The sequence below is a fragment of the Heloderma suspectum genome, chromosome 5 (genome assembly GCF_057233095.1).
Source record: "Heloderma suspectum isolate Gila_16-S chromosome 5, 16-S_ref, whole genome shotgun sequence".
NCBI classification, from domain to species: Eukaryota; Metazoa; Chordata; class Lepidosauria; order Squamata; family Helodermatidae; genus Heloderma; species Heloderma suspectum.
In genome coordinates this window covers 129,117,819-129,142,921 of record NC_139462.1, presented here as the reverse complement: position 1 = coordinate 129,142,921, position 25,103 = coordinate 129,117,819, and the positions used below count along the sequence as shown (strand labels likewise).

At 44.3% G+C, this 25,103-nt stretch overlaps 1 protein-coding gene across 1 annotated transcript in view; it reads right to left on the bottom strand.

Moving 5' to 3' along the window:
• Positions 1-25,103, bottom strand: part of KCNH6 (potassium voltage-gated channel subfamily H member 6) — a 138,530-nt gene that overhangs the window by 55,389 nt on the left and 58,038 nt on the right. The window contains 4 exon segments of the mRNA XM_084860372.1: positions 9,077-9,285; positions 12,012-12,197; positions 12,200-12,461; positions 16,223-16,392. Coding sequence (XP_084716498.1) covers positions 9,077-9,285; positions 12,012-12,197; positions 12,200-12,461; positions 16,223-16,392 — 827 coding nt within the window.

Below are 25,103 nucleotides of genomic sequence, written 5' to 3'. Positions count from 1 at the left end.
GTAGTAGTAATGGGGGACTTCAATTTCCTCGCTATATGTTGGGAGACAAATTCTGCAAAACATTGCCCCTCCAAGAGATTCCTGACTTGTGTTGCTGATAATTTCCTCCTACAGAAAGTAGAGGAAGGAACTAGAGGATCGGCTATCCTTGAATTGATCCTAACCAACAGAGATGACTTAGTGGATAAAGTAGCAGTTACAGGAACTCTGGGGGAAAGCAACCATGTTATACTTGAGTTCTTGGTTCTAAAGGAAGCAAAAACTGAGTGTAGCCAAACATGTACCCTGGATTTTAGGAAAGCCGATTTGAATAAACTCAGAACAATGTTCAGTAAGGTCCCATGGCAAGCGACTCTAAGGAGAAAAGGAGTCCAAGCTGGGTGGGCGTTTTTAAAAAAAGGAAATTCTAAAGGCACAATTATAAACAATTCCAATAAGAAAAAAAGGCGGAAGACAACAGAAGAAGCCAATGTGGCTTCACAACAAGCTTAGAGATGACCTGAAAACAAAATGGACACATATAGGAAGTGGAAGGAAGGCCAAGCGACAAAGGAAGAGTACAGGCAGGTAGCACAGAACTGCAGGGATGGCGTCAAGAAGGCTAAAGCTGAGAACGAGCGGAGGTTAGCGAGGGATGCTAAAAGCAACAAAAAGGCTTTCTTCAGATAAGTGCACAGTAAAAGACAGAGGAAAGAAATGGTGGTGCAACTGTTAAATAAGGATGGCAAAATCATAACAAATGACAAGGAAAAGGCAGAGGTGCTCAGTTCCTACTTTGGCTCAGTCTTCTCCCGAAAGAAGGTCTATGAGCCCCCTGGCAAAGGTGAAGTACAGGCTGAAGGGGCAGGATTGCAGCTTGAGATCAATAGGCATATGGTCAAGCAACACCAAATTACTTCGAATGAGTTCAAATCTCCAGGGCCAGATGTAACATCCTAGAGTAATAAAGGAACTGGCAGAAGAGCTCTCAGAACCACGGTCTATTCTCTTTCCAAAACCATGGAGGACGGGTGACGTGCCAGATGACTAGAGGAGGGCTAATGTTGTCCCTAGCTTCAAAAAGGGTAAAAAGGAGGAACCTGGGAACTACAGACCAGTCAGACTGACATCAATCCCTGGGAAAATCCTGGAGCAGGATTTTTTGATCAGGTAACCTCCCCTGTGGACTGAGGGAATGCTGTGGACATAATATACCTCAACTTCAGCAAAGCTTTCGACGAAGTGCCCCATGATATCGTGATTAGCAAATGAGGTAAAGTAGGTTAGATGAAACAACCATCAGGTGGATCCACAGTTGGCTACAGGATTGGACTCAAAGAGTGCTTATCAATGGGATCTTTTCAAACTGGGGAGAGGTAACGAGTGGGGTACTGCAGGGTTCAGTCCTGCACCCAGTGCTCTTCAACGTTTTATTAATGACTTGGAGGAGGAGGTGCAGGGAATGCTGATCAAATTTGCAGATGATACGAAATTGGACGGGATAGCTAATACCCTGGAAGACAGAAACAGAATTCAAAGTGATCTTGATAGGCTGGAGTTCTGGGCAGAAAACAACAGAATGACCTTTTATAGGGATCAATGCCAAGTTCTGCACCTAGGAAAAAGAAACCAAATGCTCAGTTACAAGATGGGGGATACGTGGCTCAACAACACTACAAGCGAGAAGGATCTTGGAATTGTTGTTGATCACAAGCTGAATATGAACCAACAATGTGATGTGGCTGCAAAAAGGGCCAATGCTATTTTGGGCTGCATTAATAGAAGTATAGCTTCCAAATCCCATGAAGTACTACTTCCCTCTACTCAGCACTGGTTAGGCCTCATCTGGAGTACTGTGTCTAGGTCTGGGCCCCGCACTTTAAGAAGGATGCAGACAAGCTGGAGAGGGTTCAGGGGAGGACAACAAAGATGATCAAGGGACTGGAAACAAAGCCTTACAAGGAGAGACTGAAAGAACTGGGCATGTTTAGGCTTGAGAGGAGAAGACTGAGGGGATATAGGTTAGTGCTCTTCAAGTACTTGAAAGGTTGTCACAGAGAGGAAGGCCAGGGTCTCTTCTCGATCATCCTGGAGTGCAGGACACGGAATAATGGGCTCAAGTTACAGGAAGCCAGATTCTGGCTGAACATCAGGAAAAACCTCCTGACTGTTAGAGCAATACGACAATGGAACCAATGACCTAGGGAGGTAGTGGGCTCTCCCACATTGGAGGTGTTCAAGATGAAGCTGGATAGCCATCTGTCAGGGATGCTTTGACTTCGATTCCTACACTGAGCAGGGGGTTGTACTCAATGGTCTTGTAGGCCCCTTCCAACCCTATTATTCTATGATTCTAGGACATACAAAGTAGGAAACATTTATTGGACCAACTGAAGTTGGAGAAGGAATATTATGCTTTTGAGTTTATATAATACTTCTGCCATTTATTTTCTGTTTTACCAAATAGTTCAACATGGCTTAGAAACAGTGAACTATTACATTAAACATGGTAAAAGCCACACAAAACCAATTTCAAAGAACAGACTAAGAATAACCTCAACAAGACTGTGGATATGTCAATCTTCTAAAAGTTAATCAAATGCTCTCCTTATTTGGATTTATTTATTAATCGTTCTATTGTCTTTATCACTGTTGTTATCTGAATGTATATCCTGCCTTTCTGCATAGAGCATCCCAGGCAGCTAACCCTTTAGTAAACATATTCCATAAGGTTGAGGCCACAACCATGAAGCCTTGCTTCAGCACTCAGCTGTAGGTCTTCCCCAACCTGGTGCCCACAGATATGTTTTGGACTTCAACTCCCATCAGCCCCATCCAGCATGGTCACGAATGCTGGGAGTTACCAGGTTGGGGACAGTTGCTCGATGGAGGGCAGAGAATACTTCCTTGGGACAGCTACTCCTTGAGCCGGGCAGGGGGACCCCTTTCAGCACGAGGGCCAAATTCAGTTTCAGCATTCCAGTGGTAGGCCAGACTGAAGCCAAAGAGGGCAGGCCAAAGGCAACACAGATGGGCCAAAAACACAAAGAAGACGAAAAACGCCAGCATGTTGTAGCTTGAAGCACTTACTGCCAATACCTGAGCCTTGGGAGAGGCACTGAGGTTCCCCACCCTTGCCCTAAGTATCCTGTGAAACTTGAAAGCTTGCATATTCCAACTATACTAATTTATGCTAGTTCAATAAAATATATTTATTTTTATCTGATATTGTAAGCAGGGGCAACTCACCTTATTGTTGATCATAAAATATTTTGAATTGTGTGCCAAACTAATGAAATAAAAGCAACACAACTCATTTATGGCTATGATCCTTTACGATAGACTGCTCTCCCCACCCCACCCTGGATCCATGAGAACAAGTAACATCATTTATTTTAAAATTTATTTTAAAATAAATGTAGTGTAGTGGTGAGAGTGACAGACTGGGAGCCGGGAGATCCGGGTTCTAGTCCCCACTTGGCCATGGAAGCTCACTGGGTGACTTTGGGCCAGTCACAGACTCTCAGCCCAACCCACCTCACAGGGTTGTTGTTGTGAGGATACAACGGTGAGGAGGAGGATAATGTAAGCCGCCTTGAGTTCCTTGCGAGAGGGAGAAAGGCGGGGTATAAATGCAATAAATAAATAAATAAATAAATAAATTGATATTCTCAGGATTCTGATCAAGACAGAATTACGTGTTACATGAAATTCTATGCTGTTTCTTTTTTTTCTTTTCTTTTCTTCTTTTTACAATACAGCCACTGTGACCACTGCAGCAGGGAGAAGGGCCTCTTAACCCTTTATTCAACATGGAAAAAACAACATGGGAGTGATTTTCAGAAGAGAAATGGTGCATGGCGAAATGGGTTAAGAAGTCCTTCCCCCATTCCAGTCTTCAAATTGCAGCTATAAAAAAGAAGAAAAACCCCACACAAAACATTGGTTCAGGTAACGTTTAGTTGTACGATGAAGCTCCCCCCATAATGGGCACAAAAGTGATTGCCAGTCAGCCATATGACTTACATTTTTCCACCTTGATATGAACAATGAGAATAATTCCTTAAAAATAAATAAATCTATTCTTCATTGACATTTCTCTTTAATACAGATACATAAAGACAAGATGTCCGTAACTGGCAAGTTCACGATTTCAGCAGTGCATAAACACTCTTAAGTGGTGTAATATCACATTCTACCCTGTCACATTTTTATATCATTATTTATTTCATTAGCGGCTTGTCTTTACTTTTTATAATCTTTTTCTTGCCCCTCCTCCTTCTAAATGCACACAATTTTATTAACTTGCTCGACTTGCCATGTAGTGCCCCAAAATTTTCTTTCTTTCTTTCTTTCTTTCTTTCTTTCTTTCTTTCTTTCTTTCTTTCTCTCTCATATCCATGACTAGCATTTAACAGGTGGAATCTCTTGAGACAGATGAAAACAGGGATGGGCAATGTGTAGCCAAACATCCAGAGGGCCACAGCTCCCCTGATCCCTCACCATTCGCTATGCTGACTAAGGCTGATGGGAGTTGTAGGCCAAAACATCTGGAGGACTACAAGTTGTCCACCACTGTTCTAGACCATTTACCTTCTTTAATGCTTATCTATTTCAGACTTAGATAGTCAATCAAAGAACAGGAAGCAGCCCACTCTCTAGTAAACCACATGAGTATGTCAATTTCTCCTTGGGGTTTCTAAGGAGTCTTCTTACCTCATAATTGCCAGACAATAGTGACAGAAAACTTAGAACTCCAGCAATAACCCAGAGCACCACATTTACATAGACCCCCTTGAACGTACATAACTGGCTCCAACTTTCACTTGAGAAACCACCTTTGCCTCTCCAATACTCAAACTTTCTCCACAATCTGGAAGAGGGCACCTAAGAACCCTTTGCTAACTAAAATCAAAGCCAATATCATCTTCCTTAAGCAGATTGCTTACCTGCCCATACAGCACATGAAGGACTGAAAGAGAACCTGAGCACTGCATACAAACCTCATTCTTTTGGCATATGAACAAGCAGGACATTTCTGGGTCTTGTATGGCATGTCTTACAAGGCAGAACATGATCTCAATGCCAATGATCATCCCTGAGACCATATCAAATACTATAAGGAAGAGCAGCTATGCCTTCTCCAAATCCTTCTCCTCACCTCTTGGAACTGGGGACACAGCTTCCTGATCAGACTTCATAGCTTCTGAAAAAGGGTCATTTCTTTTTCATGGGGTTAACCACTCTCCACACCCCAAGAACACTCACACCGTTGACCACAATAAAAGCAAGTCCCCATTATCTAAACCAGGCATGTTTTCCCCGCTGAACAAAATGCCACTTTGTTATGCTAGTCTTTGTCACTCCACAGTGCTACAAACATGTGCGGAACAAGCATAGGAATTTACAAGCAGTTGCCATGAGATGGATATGCCCAATGCCATTTGCCCACCCAATTTCTTTGATTGTGTGGTCAAAAGTTCAAGCAAATACAAGAGCCAGATAGCACAGCAATAAGCAAGGGGCAGATGAGTGACTCCAATAATCATGCGTTTGACAAATGGAGGCTACTCATGGTTTACTAAGGATCAGCCCCAACATTTCTCTTGAAAAATAACAATAATAAGCATGAGTCTTCCACCCCAGAAAGGTAGCACAACTGAATTCTTGATCACATTCCAGTGCCTAGCTGAGCCCTGGCATATTGTGGCAGCTCCTTATCCTACCTGCAGGAGGAAAGTTTACCAAAAAAGCAGGGCAGTTGGCATGGAGAATGAAGAATGCCCTGATCTGAAAACCCAACCTCCTAACAAGCTTCCATTATATGGCCTTTTAAAGACCCTCTCCCTTTCTGTAACCTCATTTATCTTGCAGAGGAGAAAGCAAAACCTAAGCCATAGTGCTCCCCCGAAACCTCTCCAAACCCTTTCCTCGAATCACTCACCGGCTTCAGCTTGAGTTTCAGACTCATTTCCATCTCTGTGTTGTAAGTAAGTGCTGCCTGTGTGAGCCCAGGGCGTGAGACTCAGGGAGGGGAGGGGGAGTGGCACCGTACTCCCTAGCCTAGACACTGGATTGCTTACATCACTCCCCAGAGTGTGGGGAAGGGCTGTGATCACACTCAGAGATGCACTGCATGCACTCTTCCAGATTTGCATGGTGGGGAGGGGGGCTGGGAGAGTAGTACTTTTGGAGATAGGGCTTTGTCTCCTCTTTTTTCCACCACAGATATACATTCACCCAAGATCTCAAAGTTCAGTGCACAACTGAATCTGGTGTAACTCTTCCTCCACAGACAATATCTGGGAAAATGTTATTACACAGGAATGAAACAAACTCGTGTGCATTTTGCAGGAAAGATCCCCAAATAGACAGACTGCCAACGCCTTGTAGAATTTGTTGTTACACATTGTTAAGTGTGTTTTGCTCACATATGTTGGGTGGCATTCCAGAAAGCTTCTTGAAATGCAGAAGAAGAGGCAAATCTGGAGAGAAGGAAGTGCCTTCTGGAGACAGGGGGAAAGACAACAGTAGTTCTTTGACCTCTCCCATGGCTGCTGTTTCCTCTGCTATTGCCTCTAATAACACCTCCCTCCTTCTAGACTCTTCTGCTCCATTTCAAGTTGAACCTAAAACCTTCACAATTTCTATTAGGTACAATCTGCACATTTCCAAAACTTTCTCCAGTGGATGTGTATACCCACTGGCATGTGCAAAACTTGCCCTTTGATATGCCAGCATAGGTGTTGTTTCTAATATGGAAGTGTGCCAAAAACAATATTCTACATATGTTGCTAGGTGCACTCAATTAGCTCAACATGGGTCGGAAGGGATGCTGGAGAAATTTGAGATGGACTAAAATTACATCAGGTTTCTAAGAATCTGACCTCCAGAATCTGCTGTGGACCAACCCCCTCAGGCTGTGCAGAGTCCGTGGACTCTTGGATCTTTTTTTAAACTATCCCTAAATTTACACAAATTTATTAGTAAGAAAATACGGAAGTTTCTGCTGAGACTGGTAAACATATGTGGGGAAAAGTTGTATGGAATGGGGGACAATATGCTAAATGTTATGTACTAAGGTACATTATGTAAATTGTGGTGAACCCTCTTACAGAATTATTTGCGTATTTTTCTGCATAACAAAAAAAAATCAAATCTGTCTGTGAACGTGCGCCTGACAATCCGTGAAACACAGATGGAGTGGATTTTACACAATCCATACATCCCTAGTTGGAAGCCAACATACATTGACATTTGCTGTCGCTACCATACACTCAGTGGTTGTTTGAACAGGCTTCTTCTCTTAAAAAATAAGTCCAAAGCACTTATGAAATAGTGGATGCTCCACAATTTTCCCTCTTTCCCCCTCCTCTGTGCTCCTTGCTAATCAGCAAGGCACTTGGCTATGAACCATGATGTCAAAGCACTCTACCCAGTTTGGGAAAAAGTATCTGACAAACACTGGGGGCCACCCTAAGTCTATCAACATGATCGGAAGATTGTATTATATCACACACTCACTCAAGGTTAGGGGTGTTGGAAAAATCCACAGCAGATTGAAATGAGTTTGGATTTCTATGAATCCGACCTGTGCATTCTGCTGTGGACCAGCTTTTTCCAAGTCATGTGAATTCTGTGGACTTGGAGACCAGTTTTTCACTGGGGGGGGGGAGATTTGCGCTGATTCACATTAGCGCTAATGTGCAATTGTGCAAATGGCCATTAGTTAATGTGTTTTAGCACTAATTCGCATTAACTAATGTGCAAATACACATTAGAACTAATGCGAATTAGTGCAAGTAGAACGAAATTCTGGTTAAAACCCCCCCAATTCAGTCAATGACCACATGATGGAAGGAAAGATGCCTGACCATTTGAAACAGAGACGGAACAGATTTAACAAAATCCGAACATCCCTATTCAAGGTACAGGATCTTGGGGCATCTTCCTAGAACCTTTGTCACCTGAAGAATTAATGGCTAATGTTTACTGGCATGATGACTGTGGCAGATCCATGAGAGCAGAGCGTTCACAGACTCTGCCCTTTCTGTGCAGCCTTCAGCAATGACCTGTCAGCTCCAGTCCTGCCACCTCCAGCCAGCTAATGACCCAGTATTGACAAGCTGGTGTCACTACTGATAAAGCATCAATCCCGTTGCCTAGCAGCAACTGTTTATGTCCGCCCTGCTCCCTAGCATCAACATATACAAGGTCTAAGTCAATGCACTGAGGAAGCACCGAGCCCCAGAGGTTATTCCAAAGAGTTGGGGGGGCAGGTTCAGTTGGGTATAGAGATTATTTTCATTCCCACGTCTTTATCTCGGCCATGGCAGTGGGTTTATTATGACTGCTATGTCTATCCAGGTTGCAACACTATTATGTATCGATGTGCAACGTTAAATGGGGATAATATTATTTACAGTGCACAGGGTCCTGGTATGAATATGTGATGTCTTTATTTTCAGTTTGAGTGATTTTCACTTCTGAGGAAGCCTGTTGCGAAATAGGAGGATATACGGATTCCTGTAAAAATCGAAGGCCACAACTGTCACGGCACAGTTCTTCCAGCTGCAATGAATTACTGTTCACCAGTTTTATCTACATTTTGTAATTCTCTTCCTTGTATCATGCTGTTACTTTTATGGTCCTTTTTGTACACACGGGTTTTTTTGTCCCCTTATATTACAATATTATATAATTTATACTTGTGTGTTCCAGCTGTGTGCAGTTTAGCATTCCTGGGTTTTGTTTCGTTACAACTGGTGCTCTTTGGACTAGTCAGTTTCTTTTGAGATAACATTGCATGTGAAAGATACATTCCCCATGAATTTGTCTAATCCGGGGGACGGACGGACATCTAAGTAGTGGCCCTCATGGGTTTTCATGTGTCCCTCCCATGTTGTTATACATATGCCAAATATCTGGAAACTTGACTAATATCTGTCTGCAGTCATTAAGAATATGTCTGCTCCAGTGTTTCTTGTTGCCTTTATTTCATCTCATTTTGCTGCCCCCAACCCCTCGCCCTGGTAGTAATCCATCTTCAACTCCTTCACTCCAACCCTGGTGGTCAAAACGCTGAGGATCCACTTACGTGCGTGACCTTTTCGGTGACGTTCTGTGTGCGCTCGGTCACCTTGTGTGGTGCAATGATCTCAATCTCTGTGGTGGAGCCTGAACGGTGTTTCTCTAGGTTGAACTCCACAAAGTTGAGGGTGAACTGTGGAATCTGACTGATTGTCCTGTATTTCATGAGGTCTGAGTCTGAAGCAGAATTTTGGTTGGGCTTGACTTGGGAGGCCTCTGAGGGAAAAGACAGTTCAAAGGTGCTCCAGTTAGGCAGTTAGAAAAACTCACAATTGATTATATCATTGTCTAGAACCCCAGATATGCATGAAATCAGAATAACGCACTTCCTACTGTAAAAAGGAGAGGATAACTGGGAGAATAGGACAGTGAAATCAAACATGCAAGATAGTCTGATTTCAGTTTGGTGGTATTTATGGGAGGTAAAATGCTTTCAGCTAAGGGACATTGATGTCATTCTGTGGGATTGTGAGGCTTTGAAATAAAGTAAGCAGGACTTCAAATGAACAATAGTACAGTCTAAGAACCCAACACTTCAAGCCCCCTTTACCTATTCACCTCCTGTGGCATTTATTCATTTAAAATATTTTATAGGGCACCTTTAAGGGTAAAAAAGCCTCTCAAGGCTGCTTCCAAAATACAAATACAAATAGCACACAACTGAAAATATTAGGAAGAAGCAGTGATATTAACAACATCCAAAACACCAAACTCAGAAAGATACTGGGGGGGAAATGAGTCCAGCTAAAACCAACAAAGACTCTTGCGGCACCTTTAAGACTAACAAATTTATTATGGTGTAAGTTTTCATGGACTTTAAACTTATACCGGAATACTTTTGTTTGACTTTAAGGTGCTACAAGACTCTTTGTTGGTTTTGCTGCAACAAACTAACCAGGCTGCCCCTCTGGAAACTAAAACCAAAAGTAGCCCAATAAAACTATTATTAAAAAGCCATAGAAAACAAATGTATGTTTAGGCTTTTCTAGTGGAGTCCAGATGGGAAAGTGAACTCTGTAGCTCCAGGGCTTTGAAATATTTGTGCTCCCGTGTACCCCAGAGGTGTTGCCAAACCATCCCTGTTACTTTTATCCGCCCCTTTCTTCTCAACCTCCACTTCTAGTTGCATGATCTTGTTCATTCCTTGTTCGTTCCATCCAGCTTGCTGTGCAAGTCAGAGTGCCCTACCAGAGGAACCTAGGAAACTGCCTCATACTGAGTCAGACCCTGGGTCCATCTAGCCCAGTATTGTCCACAGCAGCTGCCCAGGGTTTCAGGCAGGATTCTTTCCCAGACCTACCTGGAGAAGCCGGGGATTGAACCTGGGACCTTCTGCATGCAAAGCAGGGGCTCAGCCACTGAGCTACAGCCCCTCCGACACCAGGCGAGGAGGCACTCTCTTCAGGATCGGAACACTGGATGGACTCTGAGCAGACAAGCAGCACCTACATCTTGAGCCTCATCAAGAGAAAATGTTCTGAGCACTCTTCTGAACTCCTTGTGACTGATAGGCATTGCTTTCATCACTCTTTTCTCAGCCCAGAATGGAAATAATCTTCCTCACCAGGCTCTATGGTCAACTTACTCTTCTGCACTGAGCTCCTATCACTTTTCAGTACTGCCTTCAAGGCTCCTTCCCTGCCTCACTGCCCTGACTATATCACCATTGTCATTTGCCTGGTTGCCTTTCTCCTCAGTGATGGGGCCCATGTTTATGTTCTTTGGGTTCTTCTGCTTCTTCCCTGTGCCTAGAGTAGTCTCCCCCTCTCAAGGCCAATTTCTTCCAGCAAAGCTTTTTCCTGAACAATATCCAAACTCCCTTTATCTGCCCCATCACATTCTCCTGACCCTGGGCTCAAGTTACAGGAAGCCAATTCCGGCTGAAGATCAGGAAAAGCTTCCTAACTCTTAGAGTAATACGACAATGGAACCAATGACCTAGGGAGGTGGTGGGCTCTCCCACGGGAGGCATTCAAGATGAGGCTGGACAGCCACCTGCCAGGGATGCTCTGACTTGGATACCTGCGTTGAGCAGGGGGTTGGACTAGATGGTCTTATAGGCCCTTTCCAACCCTACTGTTCTATGATTCTACCGTTTCATTCCCATGAGCCACTGCAAAGCCTTCCATATCTTGCTATACTAAGGTTACAGGGAGCATACAACTCCCCTGTTAAAACAGCTTCACTGGCTCCCAGTCTGTTTCCGGGCACTGTTTCAAAGTGCTGGTTATGTCCTATAAAGCCCTATATGGCTTGGGTCCAGGTTATCTGAAAGACCGTATTCTCCCTTATGAGCCTACTCATGCCCTGAGATCTTCAGGGGAAGCCCTTATCGCCATCCCGCCATCATCACAGGCACGCCTGGTGGGAACACGGGAGAGGGCCTTCTCGGTGGCTGCCCCAAGGCTCTGGAACTCCCTTCCCAGGGAGGCAAGAGTGGCACCCTCCTTGATATGTTTTTGCAGGCATGCAAAAACTTTTTTGTTCCAGCAGGCCTTTGGGGATAACGAGTCTGGACCTGGGAAAATGCCATTTTTGGATACCATTTTTGTTCTTCTGGTTGTCTTTCAGTGTTTTAATATCTTTACAATTTTAATATTGATGATTTAATTATATTTTTAACTTTTATACAGTTGTATTTATATTTCTATTTATAGGTTTTAATTGTAGCAGTTTTAACGTTGTAAGGCCGCCTTGAGTCCCAGTATTGGGGAAAAGGCGGGATATAAATAAATATAATAAACAAACAAACAAACTAAAAGGTGGTAATAAACAAACAAACAAACTAACTAAAAGTTCACTAAACTGAGAGGGGGCATCCCATGCCTCTGCTTAAACAGCTTCTGCAAGCATGATGTGGGCAAGGAAGTGCGCACCATCAGCAGCACCACTCCAGTGGCACAGAGTTGTTAGCATAACTACTATACATGCTTTCCCCCTACCTGAGTTTGCCCTCCTTTCCCTGGATTTTTTCTGGAACTCAGACCTTGCAGCCCCCAAATTCTCCAGCACAGAAACCTGGCGGAGGCTATGGAAGCTGCCCCCAGGCTGGAACCGGCCCAAGCCCATAGCAGGGTGTGACCCTCGAGGCCCTAGGGAAGGCAGCTCTTGCGAGGGGGGTGAGTGTCAGTGTCAGGTGCAGTCTCCAGGCTTGGCCTCCTCTCCTTCCCCAGAAGTGCTTCAGTTTGGGGTTGGGCACAGTTAACTGTGGGCAGAGCTTTCAATGCCCTCTGTTTTAAGGAGCCCCCTCCAGACTTGAAGACAGCCAGGAAGAAAGTGTTGCATTAAGAGATGCCCTTGAATGTTAAAAGCACCAGAAGAGGGGAGAAAAAGGGAAGACGAAAGGAAAGAGGGCTGGAAGCACACTGACATGGCTATGGGCTGATGGCCACCTTGGCGTGTCTCCTCAGAAAGATTCATCCCCAAACTATCAAGCCCTCCTGGTATCAGTTGCTTGGGTCACATTTGCATAGTGACATTTTCATAGATACGTAATACTTCACATTTACGTAATGCTTTAAAGTACTGAAAAGATTTCACAACCATTATCTCAGTGATCCTTAGGACAACCCTCTAGATAGGTCAGTACCGGTATGCCCAAATTACAGGTATGGGGCTAAGTTGGTGAACACAGTGGCTTACCAGAGGCTACCTAATGATTTCATGGCAGAGGTGAGATTTGAACTAGGAACTTCTTAGGTTATAGGGTAGCTCAGTCTCTTAATTGGTTCACTACTCTGGACTGGATCAAGACTAAGCTAATCACACTTGGGTCCCACTGAAATGAATGTAATACTGCACCTGATGGTGTGTTGGTGATATGTGAATGCAGCTTGAACATAATTTTTAGGTGGTTTTAGTAAGAACTGACTAACTCTGGGTCAGTAAATATAAAGCAGCTGAGATTTGGGTATTTTGCAAAAAAACAGTGCCTTGACGTGAGCTCAGATATTTGCTTAAAATAAAGTCAGACATCTGGGCTTTTGTGGGCTGCAACACCTATGCATGACAAAAGTCAAGATAATGGGATATGGGATTTTACGGCCAGATAGAATGCATCAAGATGGTAATGCACATTACACCATGATGCTTATGCGCTCACAAGAGGACTTGAGGTCTTGCAACGTTCTTAAGCATTCCTCAGCCAGGCAGTGGGATGGAGTCTTTCCAAAGGTAGTCCATCCATTAATAGATATGGTGGGCCAGATCCAGATTTAGGCATACGCAGCTGGGTTGGTGGAAGCTTCATCCTCCACACAAAAGCCCCTCCAGCTCCCTTGAATTGTTACACAGAGGGTCGAGGCCAGGATGCGTGAACAAGCCATGTTTGAGATCTCCAGGCCTCTCCAAACATTCTCTTGCTGCTTGTTTCATGCCCAATTCCTGTTTGCGTTTGCGCTCGCAGCTCACTTTGTTCAAACAGGAAACTTGTGCAAATCGAGCAGTGATCAAACAGCAGATTTGCACAAATCTCCCCAAATGCTCACAAATCTCCTCTAGTTTCTGCAAATTCCCTCCATAGATAAAGCAGGTTTGATTCAGTCTACTGAGGAAATTTGCACAAATTAGGAAATAGGGAATGAAACGAACATGAGTACATGTTCGCCACTTTGTGAAAATTTTTGGCAGACGCATGTGCATGCTTGTGTTCAAGGCTTTGAATGGGGCATGTTTGCATGTTTGGGGAGCAAAAGGAAATTCTCAAACATTCCTAGGTTGAGGGACCCTGCAGAGTGGGGCAAACTGTGCTGTGTGGAGGAAGGGAGATCCTTGGAAATCAGCCAGAGGCACCTTCTGTGAGCTGCGCTCTTCCACCCATTTTTGATCCAACCCAGGATGACAACACCGGATGACAATCACGGGGAAATTAATTGGTAGCAGTGGTAGTAGGCTGCTCATCACTTGGTTGAAGCCTATAACTAGTTCTGCAGGCTTTTAGGGCTGCACTGTGGGATGTTTTGAAGCAGTGACCATGCAGGTAAATGATTATCTGCTTCTACACATACATACACCACTTTGAACATCATGGTAAGAATCGGCCAGCAACCAGGCTCCTTCATTCCCTTTCCTCTTTCGCTGGTGTTGCAGTTCATTAGGTATGCAGCAGAGATGGTGGTCCCAGAAGTCTTGCCATTATTAATTCCATTGGAGAAAGGGTGGGATAAAATGTAACAAGTATGTGCATTTTTGTTACATTTTACCCCACCCTTCCCCAAGGGAATTAACAATGCCTGTGGTAGCCAAACACTAATGCCTAATTCCTTTGTTAGTGTTTTCAGTTGTGAGATCTTCGTTGAACCATCCTGCCCTACCTATTTCACTCCAGGTGGAAAAATCTGTTAGCTCCATTTTCCCAATGGAGGCCACCTTCCCTAAATCAGTGGAGTGATCAAATTAACTAAATCTCATGCCTAAGGATTCTTTAAAAAAGAAAGAAAAGAAAATGTCACAGGAAAACTTGAACAACAGTGCATAGTGAGTGCATGTGTGTGTACACACTCACATTTCAGCCTTTTTCTTATTTTTTGGCCTTCTTCAGGGGGCAGTATCATTAATGGTAATAAAATTTACAAATCGGACAACATACATAATTAAAACAATACTGAAATACAAATTGCCACAGGGGCTTATGCATGTATAACATTATTTTAAAAACCATATAAAACCTGCTTTATTGGTAGATCCAATATTGATCCATCACCCTGGTATTGATCCATCACCCTGGTTGATGGAGGATTCTCAACCTGTTCTGGATGGGGTTGCTCTCCCCCTGAAGGAGCAGGTTTGTAGCTTGGGGATCCCCCTGGAACTCTCTTTGTCACTTGAGGCTGTAGCCTCAGTGGCACCGAGTGCCTTCTACAAACTTCGGTTGGTGGCCCAGCTACGCCCCTATCTGGACAGGGATAACCTGGCTTCATTTGTCTATGTTCTGGTAACCTCCAAGTTAGATTACTGCAATGTGCTCTACATGGGGCTGCATTTGAAGATGGTTTGGGATCTGCAGCTTGTGCAAACAGCGGCAGCCAGAGTGATAAGAGGTACCAGAAGGTCTGACAATTTGTTACCTTGTACCTGAGTCTAGGGGTATATTTACACCAGGAATTTGAACTGGCTTTCATGTCCCTCCACAAAGAACCCTGGGAATTGTTTTGTGAAAGTTCTGTTAAGTTATTCTTAGTTCTCTCACACAGCTTCAAATGCTCTTGAGTGACTCAACTCCAGCTCCACATAGTGACCCAGTTAGCACAATCATGGTGGCTGAAAGAAGCCACTGTGGCTTGTCACAGCCACTGTGCGGGCCAGCCAGATTTGCTTAATTGCCCACATTGGCACAGTTTGCTGTGTTGTCCAAACTCAGGCAGCATGGCTTGTTTGGGTTGGGCAGCAACCCTCAAATAACCCAACAATAGCCTGTAGCTTGTTTCAGCCACCATGATTGTGCGAACTGGGTTAGTATCTGGCGTCAACACCAGACTTGTCTGGCTCAGAGCAATGACTCTTCTCACCGGATGGCTGTTGACTCCCACCCACTGCTACTTCCGGTTTGCCCAGTTATTCCTAGCATATATAAAAATCTAGACTCCCACATACTGAGTAGATGAGGCAAATATGATGAGGCCCCATGGAGCTCACACTTTCAAGCTGAGAAATATGAGATTGGCAGCATCTCTAGTTATCGAAGAAGGAAGTTGGTAATAGGGTCCTGAACAGAGGTGGCTTGGTAATCCATGGTTGAGGAAAGATACAGCCAGCTTAAAGAACTGTGCAGTTCATGTTAAGATCCTTGCCCATGGCTTGATGCTTTCTCTTTCTTCCTCTCCGTGAGGGATTGCTTTCCTTGTTGCCTCCACACACAAGGGCACATTTTCTTCTCATTACACCATTCAGTGCCTATGCTTGTGGAGTTCTGAAAATCCTCCTCAGACCAAACATTCTCCCACAAATGTCTGTGTGATCACATCTGTCCCACAAGCAGTGGCCTTGGACAAAAGCAGAACCCCAGCCCACACTCTGATGCATTCCAAGGTCCAGAGAGAATCCAGAGTGCCCATTTGCCAGGCATCCCCCCTCCTTGCTGACCTGGATTCCCTCTCCCCCACTGATTGCCCCTGCTCCCACATGCTTTTGCCCTGGGTACAGGGCTCCCGGGCACTTTGGGCCCCTCACCTGTTCTCCATCCTTGGGACAGACGCTGGTGCAGGCTCTGCCGGGTGCTTTTGGCAATGAGAGCTGCTAGGTCCTCGAAGTTCAAGATGAACATGATGACCACTCCGTCTTCATTCTTTACAGGGACCACGTCCACCAAGCAACGGATGCATGATGCTGCCATGAATAAGGAAAGAGAAAGAGTGAAGGTGAGGGATGGGGGGGGGGAGATAAACCAGCAGTCAGTGAGTAGCTGTGCCACCCCCGTCTCCTCTGTAGGACTGCAGCCAGTTTGAACCTGATTGCCAGTGTGTTCCTCAGTAACCTCATTATATGATCACTGCAGATAGGAAAAGGAGAACAGGGTGAGACTGGGGTGATTTTTCTCTGCCATTTGCCAGTAAAGTTTTTCTGAATGTATTCTCGTGTGATGAAATCAGCACCGCACTGATTTCAGTGTGCTTACGAGAGCTGCTATGCCTCTGCATGCCATGTAGAGTTAGCAACGTATTGTATTAAGTTGTCTGAGCCAAGTATACCGTTTGTGTCTGCATGAGCTGGACTGTCATTATAAAGTGGCAGGACGTCTTGTAGCTACTTTCTGCTTCGAATATCCCCAGACACCCGAACCATCCCAGTGTGTCAGTTCTGGCAAAGACAAGCCTAGGAATCCATGCCCTGGGTGCCATAAGGGGTGGAGAAGATGCTGCTAACCCCAGGCTCCTGCTTAATTTTAGTATGGGTTGTTCCTTACTGCCTTCTGCATGGTAACCCTTATGTGAGAGACTTCAAGGGAAGAGCCACCTAGACCCTTTGTACCCTAGGACCGATGCACTTCCCCATGAGACTATAGCCATGATGCTGTCAGTCTGGAGTTAGTGCAAGTTATGGAGTTATGCTCACTAAAAGTTGCTTTCAGTGCTTCATGCATTGTTCATTTGTTCCCTTGTTTGTGTTTTTGCCAAGGAGGCAAAGAGATTTCCAGTCTAGGATTTAGATTTCAAACTCAGGAAGGACTGCTTCTTGCTACAGCTCTCCTGTTATCAAATAAACCTGCCTGAATGAACAAATAAGTACATCATCGTCATAATCCACAATAACAGCAGCACATTTGCGTGCTTACATACGTTACCTTGTTGTATTCCTTACAACAACTCTGTAATGTAAGTATTATTATTCCCATAGGGTTGGTGTTTGAGAGAGAGTGGCTTACTAAGGCCACTGACTGAATTCTTGGTGAAGGTGAGATTTGAACTGATTTGTAACACTGTCTCAGCCACTATGCTACACCATCTCTTCACTTGAAGGGTTGTCATGCAGAAGATGGATCAGGAGCATTCTCTGGTGTTCCAGTGAGCATGATTAGAACCAATAGGTGGGTGTTACAGGGAAGTAGATTTTGGCTAAATGTTAGGAGAAATGTCTTAATGGTTCGACAGTGGAACAGTCTAATTCAGAAGGTGGAAGGTTCTCCTTCACTGGAGGTATGGAAGCAGAGGCTGGACGGCTATCTCACAGGGATGCTGTCGCTGTATCCCACTTTGCAGATCCTGCATTGAGCAGGGAGTTGGTCTAGATGACCACAGCTAGGTTACATGGTCAGCTTACAAATAACATGTCAATTTCACATGTGTTCATTCATAAATTCATTCTGTCCTGTTTCAACATTAATCAGCATTTTTTAAAAATCTGCACAGAAAAGGCATATGTAAATTGGTATTTTTTAACATATTTTCTCACACAATATGGACTTACATTTTATCTAAATATATGCACTTCTAAACATATTTTATCTTAAAATACACATTTTGGAATACATTTTGGAATGTTTGCTAGCTGAGAAATGTGTTGCAATATTTGAAGAAGTATGAAATCTGAAGGATAATTACGTTCCACTCCACACATTCCTCCAGGAGGTGAGGACTCAGATGTGGTCAGTTCACATCAGAATTCACAGAGATCAAATTCCTCAAGTATCCCTAATTTACAGTCTTCATTGATGTGTGAAACAGGAATAAAGATGACCTCCGTCAGAGGGTACCCATGTGGAGCTGTGTCAGGATAGCTAACTTGCCCAAAATCATGGCTGAGGGAGCACCCAGGTCTTCCAGATCCAAAGTCCAAACCTCTGGCTGCCACACTGGCTGCCAGCCTGCCTTGTTTCCCAGTTAATTGTGCTTTGTGCATTTCTTTTTTCCCCACACAAACTCTTTCCTCTGTAGTTCTCAGACTATGGGGTGGGCCCCTCTTGGAGGGACATGGGACACCTAACAGGGGAAGGATGGGGTCCTGGAGCAAAGGAAGCCTTTCTCTCACCATCCAAAATTTGTGCTGGCTCAAGATCCTCATCTGCACATTGGATTGGTGTGGGTTATTCTACAGTGCCCCCCTCCATTATCCCAACCTGATTTGGGAATAAAGGAGCTGAGGAAGAGCTGCTGCTTTGCTCGAATAATAGTTCCTTGAGTGTCCAGACGTGCCCAGTTCTATCTCCCTGGTTAGCGCCCTACTCTCACTTGCAACATCTGGCTGCATGCACCTGGGCAGGGGAATCCCCACAGTGTATTGGGGACACAGATTATTAGTGTCAAGTTAGATGGAGCCACAAGGCAGAGTAAATACAGAAGGGGGTGTTCAATGCAGGGGGGTGTTTTAAAAAGCCTGAGGAACTGCTGCAGAAAAGTGTATTACGTGACATGAGGTGTGGTTTCTGCTCTGGAGTTAACCTACTTGTACACTGCCTGGAGAGCTTCAGTTCATGGGCAGTACAGAAATGGAATGAATGAATTAATTGGATGGTGGCTATTTACTCATCACCAGAAAAGAGGAAATGCATCACCAAGTTGTGTATGCTTAATATATTTTATTTATTCATTCATTCATTCATTCACTCATTCATTTCATTTCTATACTGTCCAATAGCCAAAGCTCTCTGGGTGGTTCACAAAAACTGAAACCACAGGGTGCAACATAAAACAATATTAAATATGAAAGCTTCAAAGCACAATATAACAATACAACCAGAATAAAACCTAGCAGCAATGTAGAGATTTAAAATACAGATTTAAAACATCAGAGCTAAAAGATTAAGAAGCTAGAATGCTAAAATACTGAGAGAATATATATGTCTAGATGCATTCTTAGAAACCATTGCTATCATTTAAATAGAGATGTAATACATCTCTCACCACAGGCTGGGAAAGACCACGAGCAGGCAACCCGTCTGCTGCCCAGGTAGTGACTGTTAGTGGGCAGCCCCAGGGCTCCTCCCTGCTCTCCCTCCTGATGGTTCTTGATCTTTAAGCTGGCCTTGGGCTCCTGGTGGAGGATGCCTGGGAAGAGAAGGCTGTCCTCTGATAGCCCTTCATGGCGAGGGCAACCCTCTGTGACACAGACATACATGCAAACAGGCAGAGTGGACCTGCTCCAGAAACAGACATGGCCACTTCAGCTACCTGTGTGGTCCTGGCTTTATGGTTTCTTTGGCACAGTCACCATCCTCCCTCCTCAGCCTTCTCTTACAAGAGGAAGAGAACAGAGATGAGGAGATTCCCTTGGTCTGCATAGCTTTAAAGAACTCCAGTTCCCATAATTTGGCCGTTGATATAGCTGATAGTTATATTAATCCCCATCCCACCCCCCAAATTATCTGTAGAGTAATCTTTGGGATGATGAAAAATGTAACATAAGGGGTGGCTTTTCTTCTGCCTTTGTCAGACTTCCCATGTGAGAACTATTATTTGCTTGTTTATTTGCACTGCTGTAGCCAGGGGAAGGGAAATAGTATCTGATGCTACACTACACAGCATCAATGTAATGTTTTCTCTGGGCCAAACTGCTTTGCATCTCATTTGCATTGGTTTTTATGCAAATTGCATCAACTGGGGAGGGGCTGATAATTAATGGGATCTAAGCAGGAGAGGAGTGGGGAATTAAACCCTTTCTTCCCTTGGTGAGGTCCTAAGGAAAATCCCTCTTCTGCAGCTAGTATTTGCTCTAGGGGACCCCCCCATTTGGCACCAATATCATGTGTAATCTCTGTAGTATCATGTGTAGTATCGAAGTACTTTGAAACAGGAATTGCATTGGCTGGGCAGGTTTTCATTCTGAGTGTCTTTCACAACTCTTTTGCATGCTATTTGAGTGTGGCAAGAAAGAACAGCAGTGTTTACTAGAGAAAATGGAAAGCAACCGGGAGATTGAAAGAGAGAGAGAGAGAGAGAGAGAGAGAGAGAGAGAGAGAGAGTTAAGACAGAATGTTCCTTTTCTCCCTTTTAGTGCTGCATTTTCCCAGGTCAATCTGGCTCCCATCAGTGACAATTAGTCTCTGGTTGCATAAGGCACAGATTTCTTGTCTCAGCCGATCAAGCAGTTGCACAAAGACAAGGCTTAACATATCATCCGCCACGATGCAGTGCTGATTCTGTACTTTCCTTGGCAGTGTTCCCCTCTTCATCCGTCACTTGTGCAATAAGAGGACAGAGGATGAGATTGCTTTTGTCCATACAGTTTTAAAGCGCTCAGGTCCCCATAATCAGGAGCAGATGGCTGGCATCTCAGAACTTCAAAATCTACAGTGACGTCAGTTACATGTTAGGCACAAAAGAAGTAATATGTGTGTGTGGGGTGTGTGTGTGTGTGTGTGTATACATTTAAATCCTTTCAAAGTCCAGGCTCTGGGATTTTAAAATCTATTTAAGAACCAGGTGGAATAAAAGTCAGGGGGTTCAATGAAGAAATCAAGTATTTAGGGACTGGGATTTATCACACATAAGCAGTAGAACTAGCAGTCTCAATAAATCAGTCCATCAATCAGTTTCTTGTTTTAGCTAAAAGGTAACAGTGCTCAAAGGGTGTAAAAAATGACTTTCTGCAGGGTTTCTAACATGCTGCCAGTGGAGGGTGCTGTCTCCAGAAAAAACTGGGGAAACTAGCCAGGAAAGGCTGTACAGTGTCTTGCTTCTACCAAAACCAAAGGTAAAGTGAAATGAACCAATTCTGCTCAGGTACACACCATTAGCAGAGGCTTCTGATGCTGGAGGTAATATATAGACATCATAACTAGTAGCCATTGAAAGTTTGAACACTGCTGCCCTAAAGGAACACAAGGAGCACAACACGCACTCCAATAGTTTGTACAATATTTCAAGCACTTCAGTATTTTTTTTTTTTAAGAGAAAGTATGGAGTTCTCATGGGGTATGGAGAAGAACACAAGGATGTGTAGGCAGTTTCTGCTAAAGGTTTAGAAGCCTGAAAGGATCTGGTTGGAGCATCATTCTTTGGTCAGGTGAATGCAGTGCAGAACCCACATCCTACAGATACTGGAGGAATTCAGTCTTGCAAATTCTTATATGAAATGACCTCACCTACACCAGTCAGTCAACCTGTACGCAGAACACATCATGCAACGTGCTGGGCTTGATGAAGCCAAGGCTGGAGTTAAAATCGCTGGGAGAAACATTAACAATCTCAGATATGCAGATGATACCACTTTGATGCCTGAAAGTGAGGAGGAGCTGAGGAACCTCATGACGAAGGTGAAAGAAGAAAGTGCAAAAGCTGGGTTGCCGTTAAACCTCAAAAAAACCAAGATTATGGCAACCAGCTTGATTGATAACTGGCAAACAGAGGGAGAAAATGTGGAGGCAGTGACAGACTTTGTCTTTCTAGGTGCACAGATTACTGCAGACGCTGACTGCAGCCAGGAAATCAGAAGACGTTTACTTCTTGGGAGGAGAGCAATGACAAACCTTGATAAAATAGTGAAGAGCAGAGACATCACACTGACAACAAAGGTCCGCGTAGTGAAAGCAATGGTATTCCCCATAGTAACCTATGGCTGCGAGAGCTGGACCATAAGGAGGGCTGAGCGAAGGAAGAGAGATGCTTTTGAACTGTGGTGCTGGAGGAAAATTCTGAGAGTGCCTTGGACTGCAAGAAGATCAAACCAGTCCATACGCCAGGAAATAAAGCCAGACTGCTCACTTGAAGGAAGAATATTAAAGGCAAAACTGAAGTACTTTGGCCACATAATGAGAAGACAGGAGACCTTGGAGAAGATGCTGATGCTAGGGAAAGTGGAAGGCAAAAGGAAGAGGGGCCGACCAAGGGCAAGATGGATGGACGATATTCTGGAGGTGACAGACTCGACCTTGGGGGAGCTGGGGGTGGCGACGGCTGACAGGAAGCTCTGGCGTGGGCTGGTCCATGAAGTCACGAAGAGTCGGAAGCGACTGACCGAATAAACAACAACAAACATCAGTCAGACTAATGTGAGGATTGAAACTTAGCTATGCACCAGATTTTGCCCTTTTCCAAATGTTCTTGTATGTATCAAACATGCATTTAAAACATGTAATTTGAGAGAAAATATGCATTCAAATACATATGAAATACATATTTTGAGCTGATCTTTTAAAAAATCAGGTTAATGCAAAATTTGAATGGAAATATGGGTGGAAACCTGTGAAAGTGACATGGACTGGAAATAGATAGATTCTAGCCTACATTTCCATATTCTCCAGTTCTCCATGTGCTCTAATAGTTTTGACCCTAGCAATATCCTATGGATCTTAACTGGTTCCGTCTCCATTGCTAGCAACATTTTAGAACAAAAATGTTTACATTCCCAAAGGAGAACCACAGCAAACCATCCATATGATGCAAATATATGCAGACAATGTATTCCTGTCGGTTGAGGTAGTGTGAAATCACATGCTTGGCCTGAGAGCAGGAGGCCAGTCAGGCTGAAGACCAGTGGTCTGGTGGCCGCTGTCAGTTGCAAGTTGCCCAGACTGAGGGGAAGCAGCAGCTCTGGGAGCTTTATACAGCCAAGAGCACTGGACTCCCCACTCACTCACTTACCCACGCAGCGGCAGCAGCCGCCTTATTTCCTAGGCCAGGATGAATATGGCTGCGGCAGGGGTGTCCCAGCTGGAAGTGCCTCCCGTTTTCTCCTGTGACTACCAGCCCCAGTGGAACAGGGAGTGCTTGATGCACAGGCCTCCTGCTTTGATCCCAGCACCGCCTCATGCAGGGTGTGTGAGTTGCCACATGGATTACCTCTCAAATTAGTTGCCTGAAGGAGAAAATGCTTGAAAAAATGAGTACAGTGTCAGGAATTAAAAGCAGGAAATAGATGGAGCAAAAGGGAGAAATGCCACATTTATGTTTTCATGGTGGCAATTAGTATTACTAACTCTGCACTAGAAACAAAAAGGGCTGCTGCTGTCACAGTAACATTGACTTTCTCTAAAGTCTTCTCATATGCTGTCACAATCTCCAACAGAATTACCTATGAATTATTGTGTCCTGTTTGGTCACTTCAGTCCCAGAAAGATGTTGAGGAACTGGGATGGAATCAGGAGAGAGATCCGGGGGGGGGGGCACTCAAGGGCCCAGAAAAGAAATGGAAGGGGTGAAGGAGGAAGTTCACAACTCCCCCCCACCAAAAGTACATAAGAGTATCTCAGAGAAAAAGTGGAGGAATCGTTGTTCACTGTATCTACTGAGAAGCCGCAACAAGAAACACTGAATTTAATCTATGGAGAGGTGGATTTAGGGTAAACATTAGACAGAACCTGCTCATTCTAAGAGAAGATCAGCAGTGAAACCAGCTAATGTGGAATGTGGTGGAATCTGAAGCTTTTAAGAAACGGTCAGCCTGGCATATGCCAGGGAAGCCTTCTATAGCATATTTTGTCTAAGAACTGACGTGAGGTGAGGGTACTGAGGAACTGGTAAGGATTCAGGGGAGAACTCTGTGCAAAAGTGTCCAGAAAACAAATTATATGTGAAAAAGGCCAAAAAGGGATGTTCATAGCTTTTGCCTTAAGCATATAAAAATATATCTGAAAGAAGAGGGGTCTACTCTGTATAAGTGGTAACATCACAAACACCCACTGACATTATTTCCACAGTAATGACAATACTGTAGCTTGTTCAACCAGTCGCAATCAGTGTATGTGAAGATGCAGTTCATTGACTTACATGTGCATTGCCACATCTCCTCTGCTACTCACTTGGGAGGGGGGACAACAGCATGGGTTATTTTCTAGAATGAGGGCTGCTGCACCCTCTGAAAGCCCTCTCCCATAATCCCAGAAGTGTGATAATCTGTGGTTAAGTGCACTCTTACCAAGCTCACAGCCACCTTCTTCTTTACTTTTATTTCATATATGCTATGGCTGAGCCCTAACATGTAAAAATAGGTTCCAGGACTGAGCCCCCAATAAATCATCATTCAAATTAAGCTCTGAATGCAGAGAAAACAAAAAGCAAAAAAGAGAAGAACATAAAAAGGTAAAATACAAGAAAATTGAAATGGCTACATGCACTCAGTAGGGCAGCAATCCTATGGCTGCTAGTCAGCGGCTAGATGGCCATAGGATATCTTGTTTTCTGGGAACCAACCTTCCACCCCCTTCCACACTGCCTTGTAGGCAGTGCGGAGAAACCCGTGCTCCATGCTTGCAAGAGGAGCATGGAGCGGCCGAAACGGGGTGTTCCGGGAGGCGTTCCAGGACGGGGAGGGCAGAAATGCCTGTACGACACATCCTATGTTTCTTACAGCAGCCTCCTCCCCCACTCTACCCTTCCATGGCTAGACAGCTGAAAGCGGCTGTCTAGCCAAAAATGCAGGGCAGGAGAAGCGCAGAGGGAATGATCCCCTCTGTGCTTCTCCTGCCCTGCATTGGATAGGCAGTCGCCTCTGAGTTCAGAGGAAGCCGCCTGTCTGCATAGGATTGCACCCTAAGTTACTTAATGTGATCCACTAAATGCCAGCCAAAGCAAGAAGCTCCTGCCAGGTTCTCAGAGTCAGGCTTTGGTGAACTTCTAGGAATGAAGAAAAGAAAAGAAAAGAAAAGAAAAAGTACAAGAATCTCA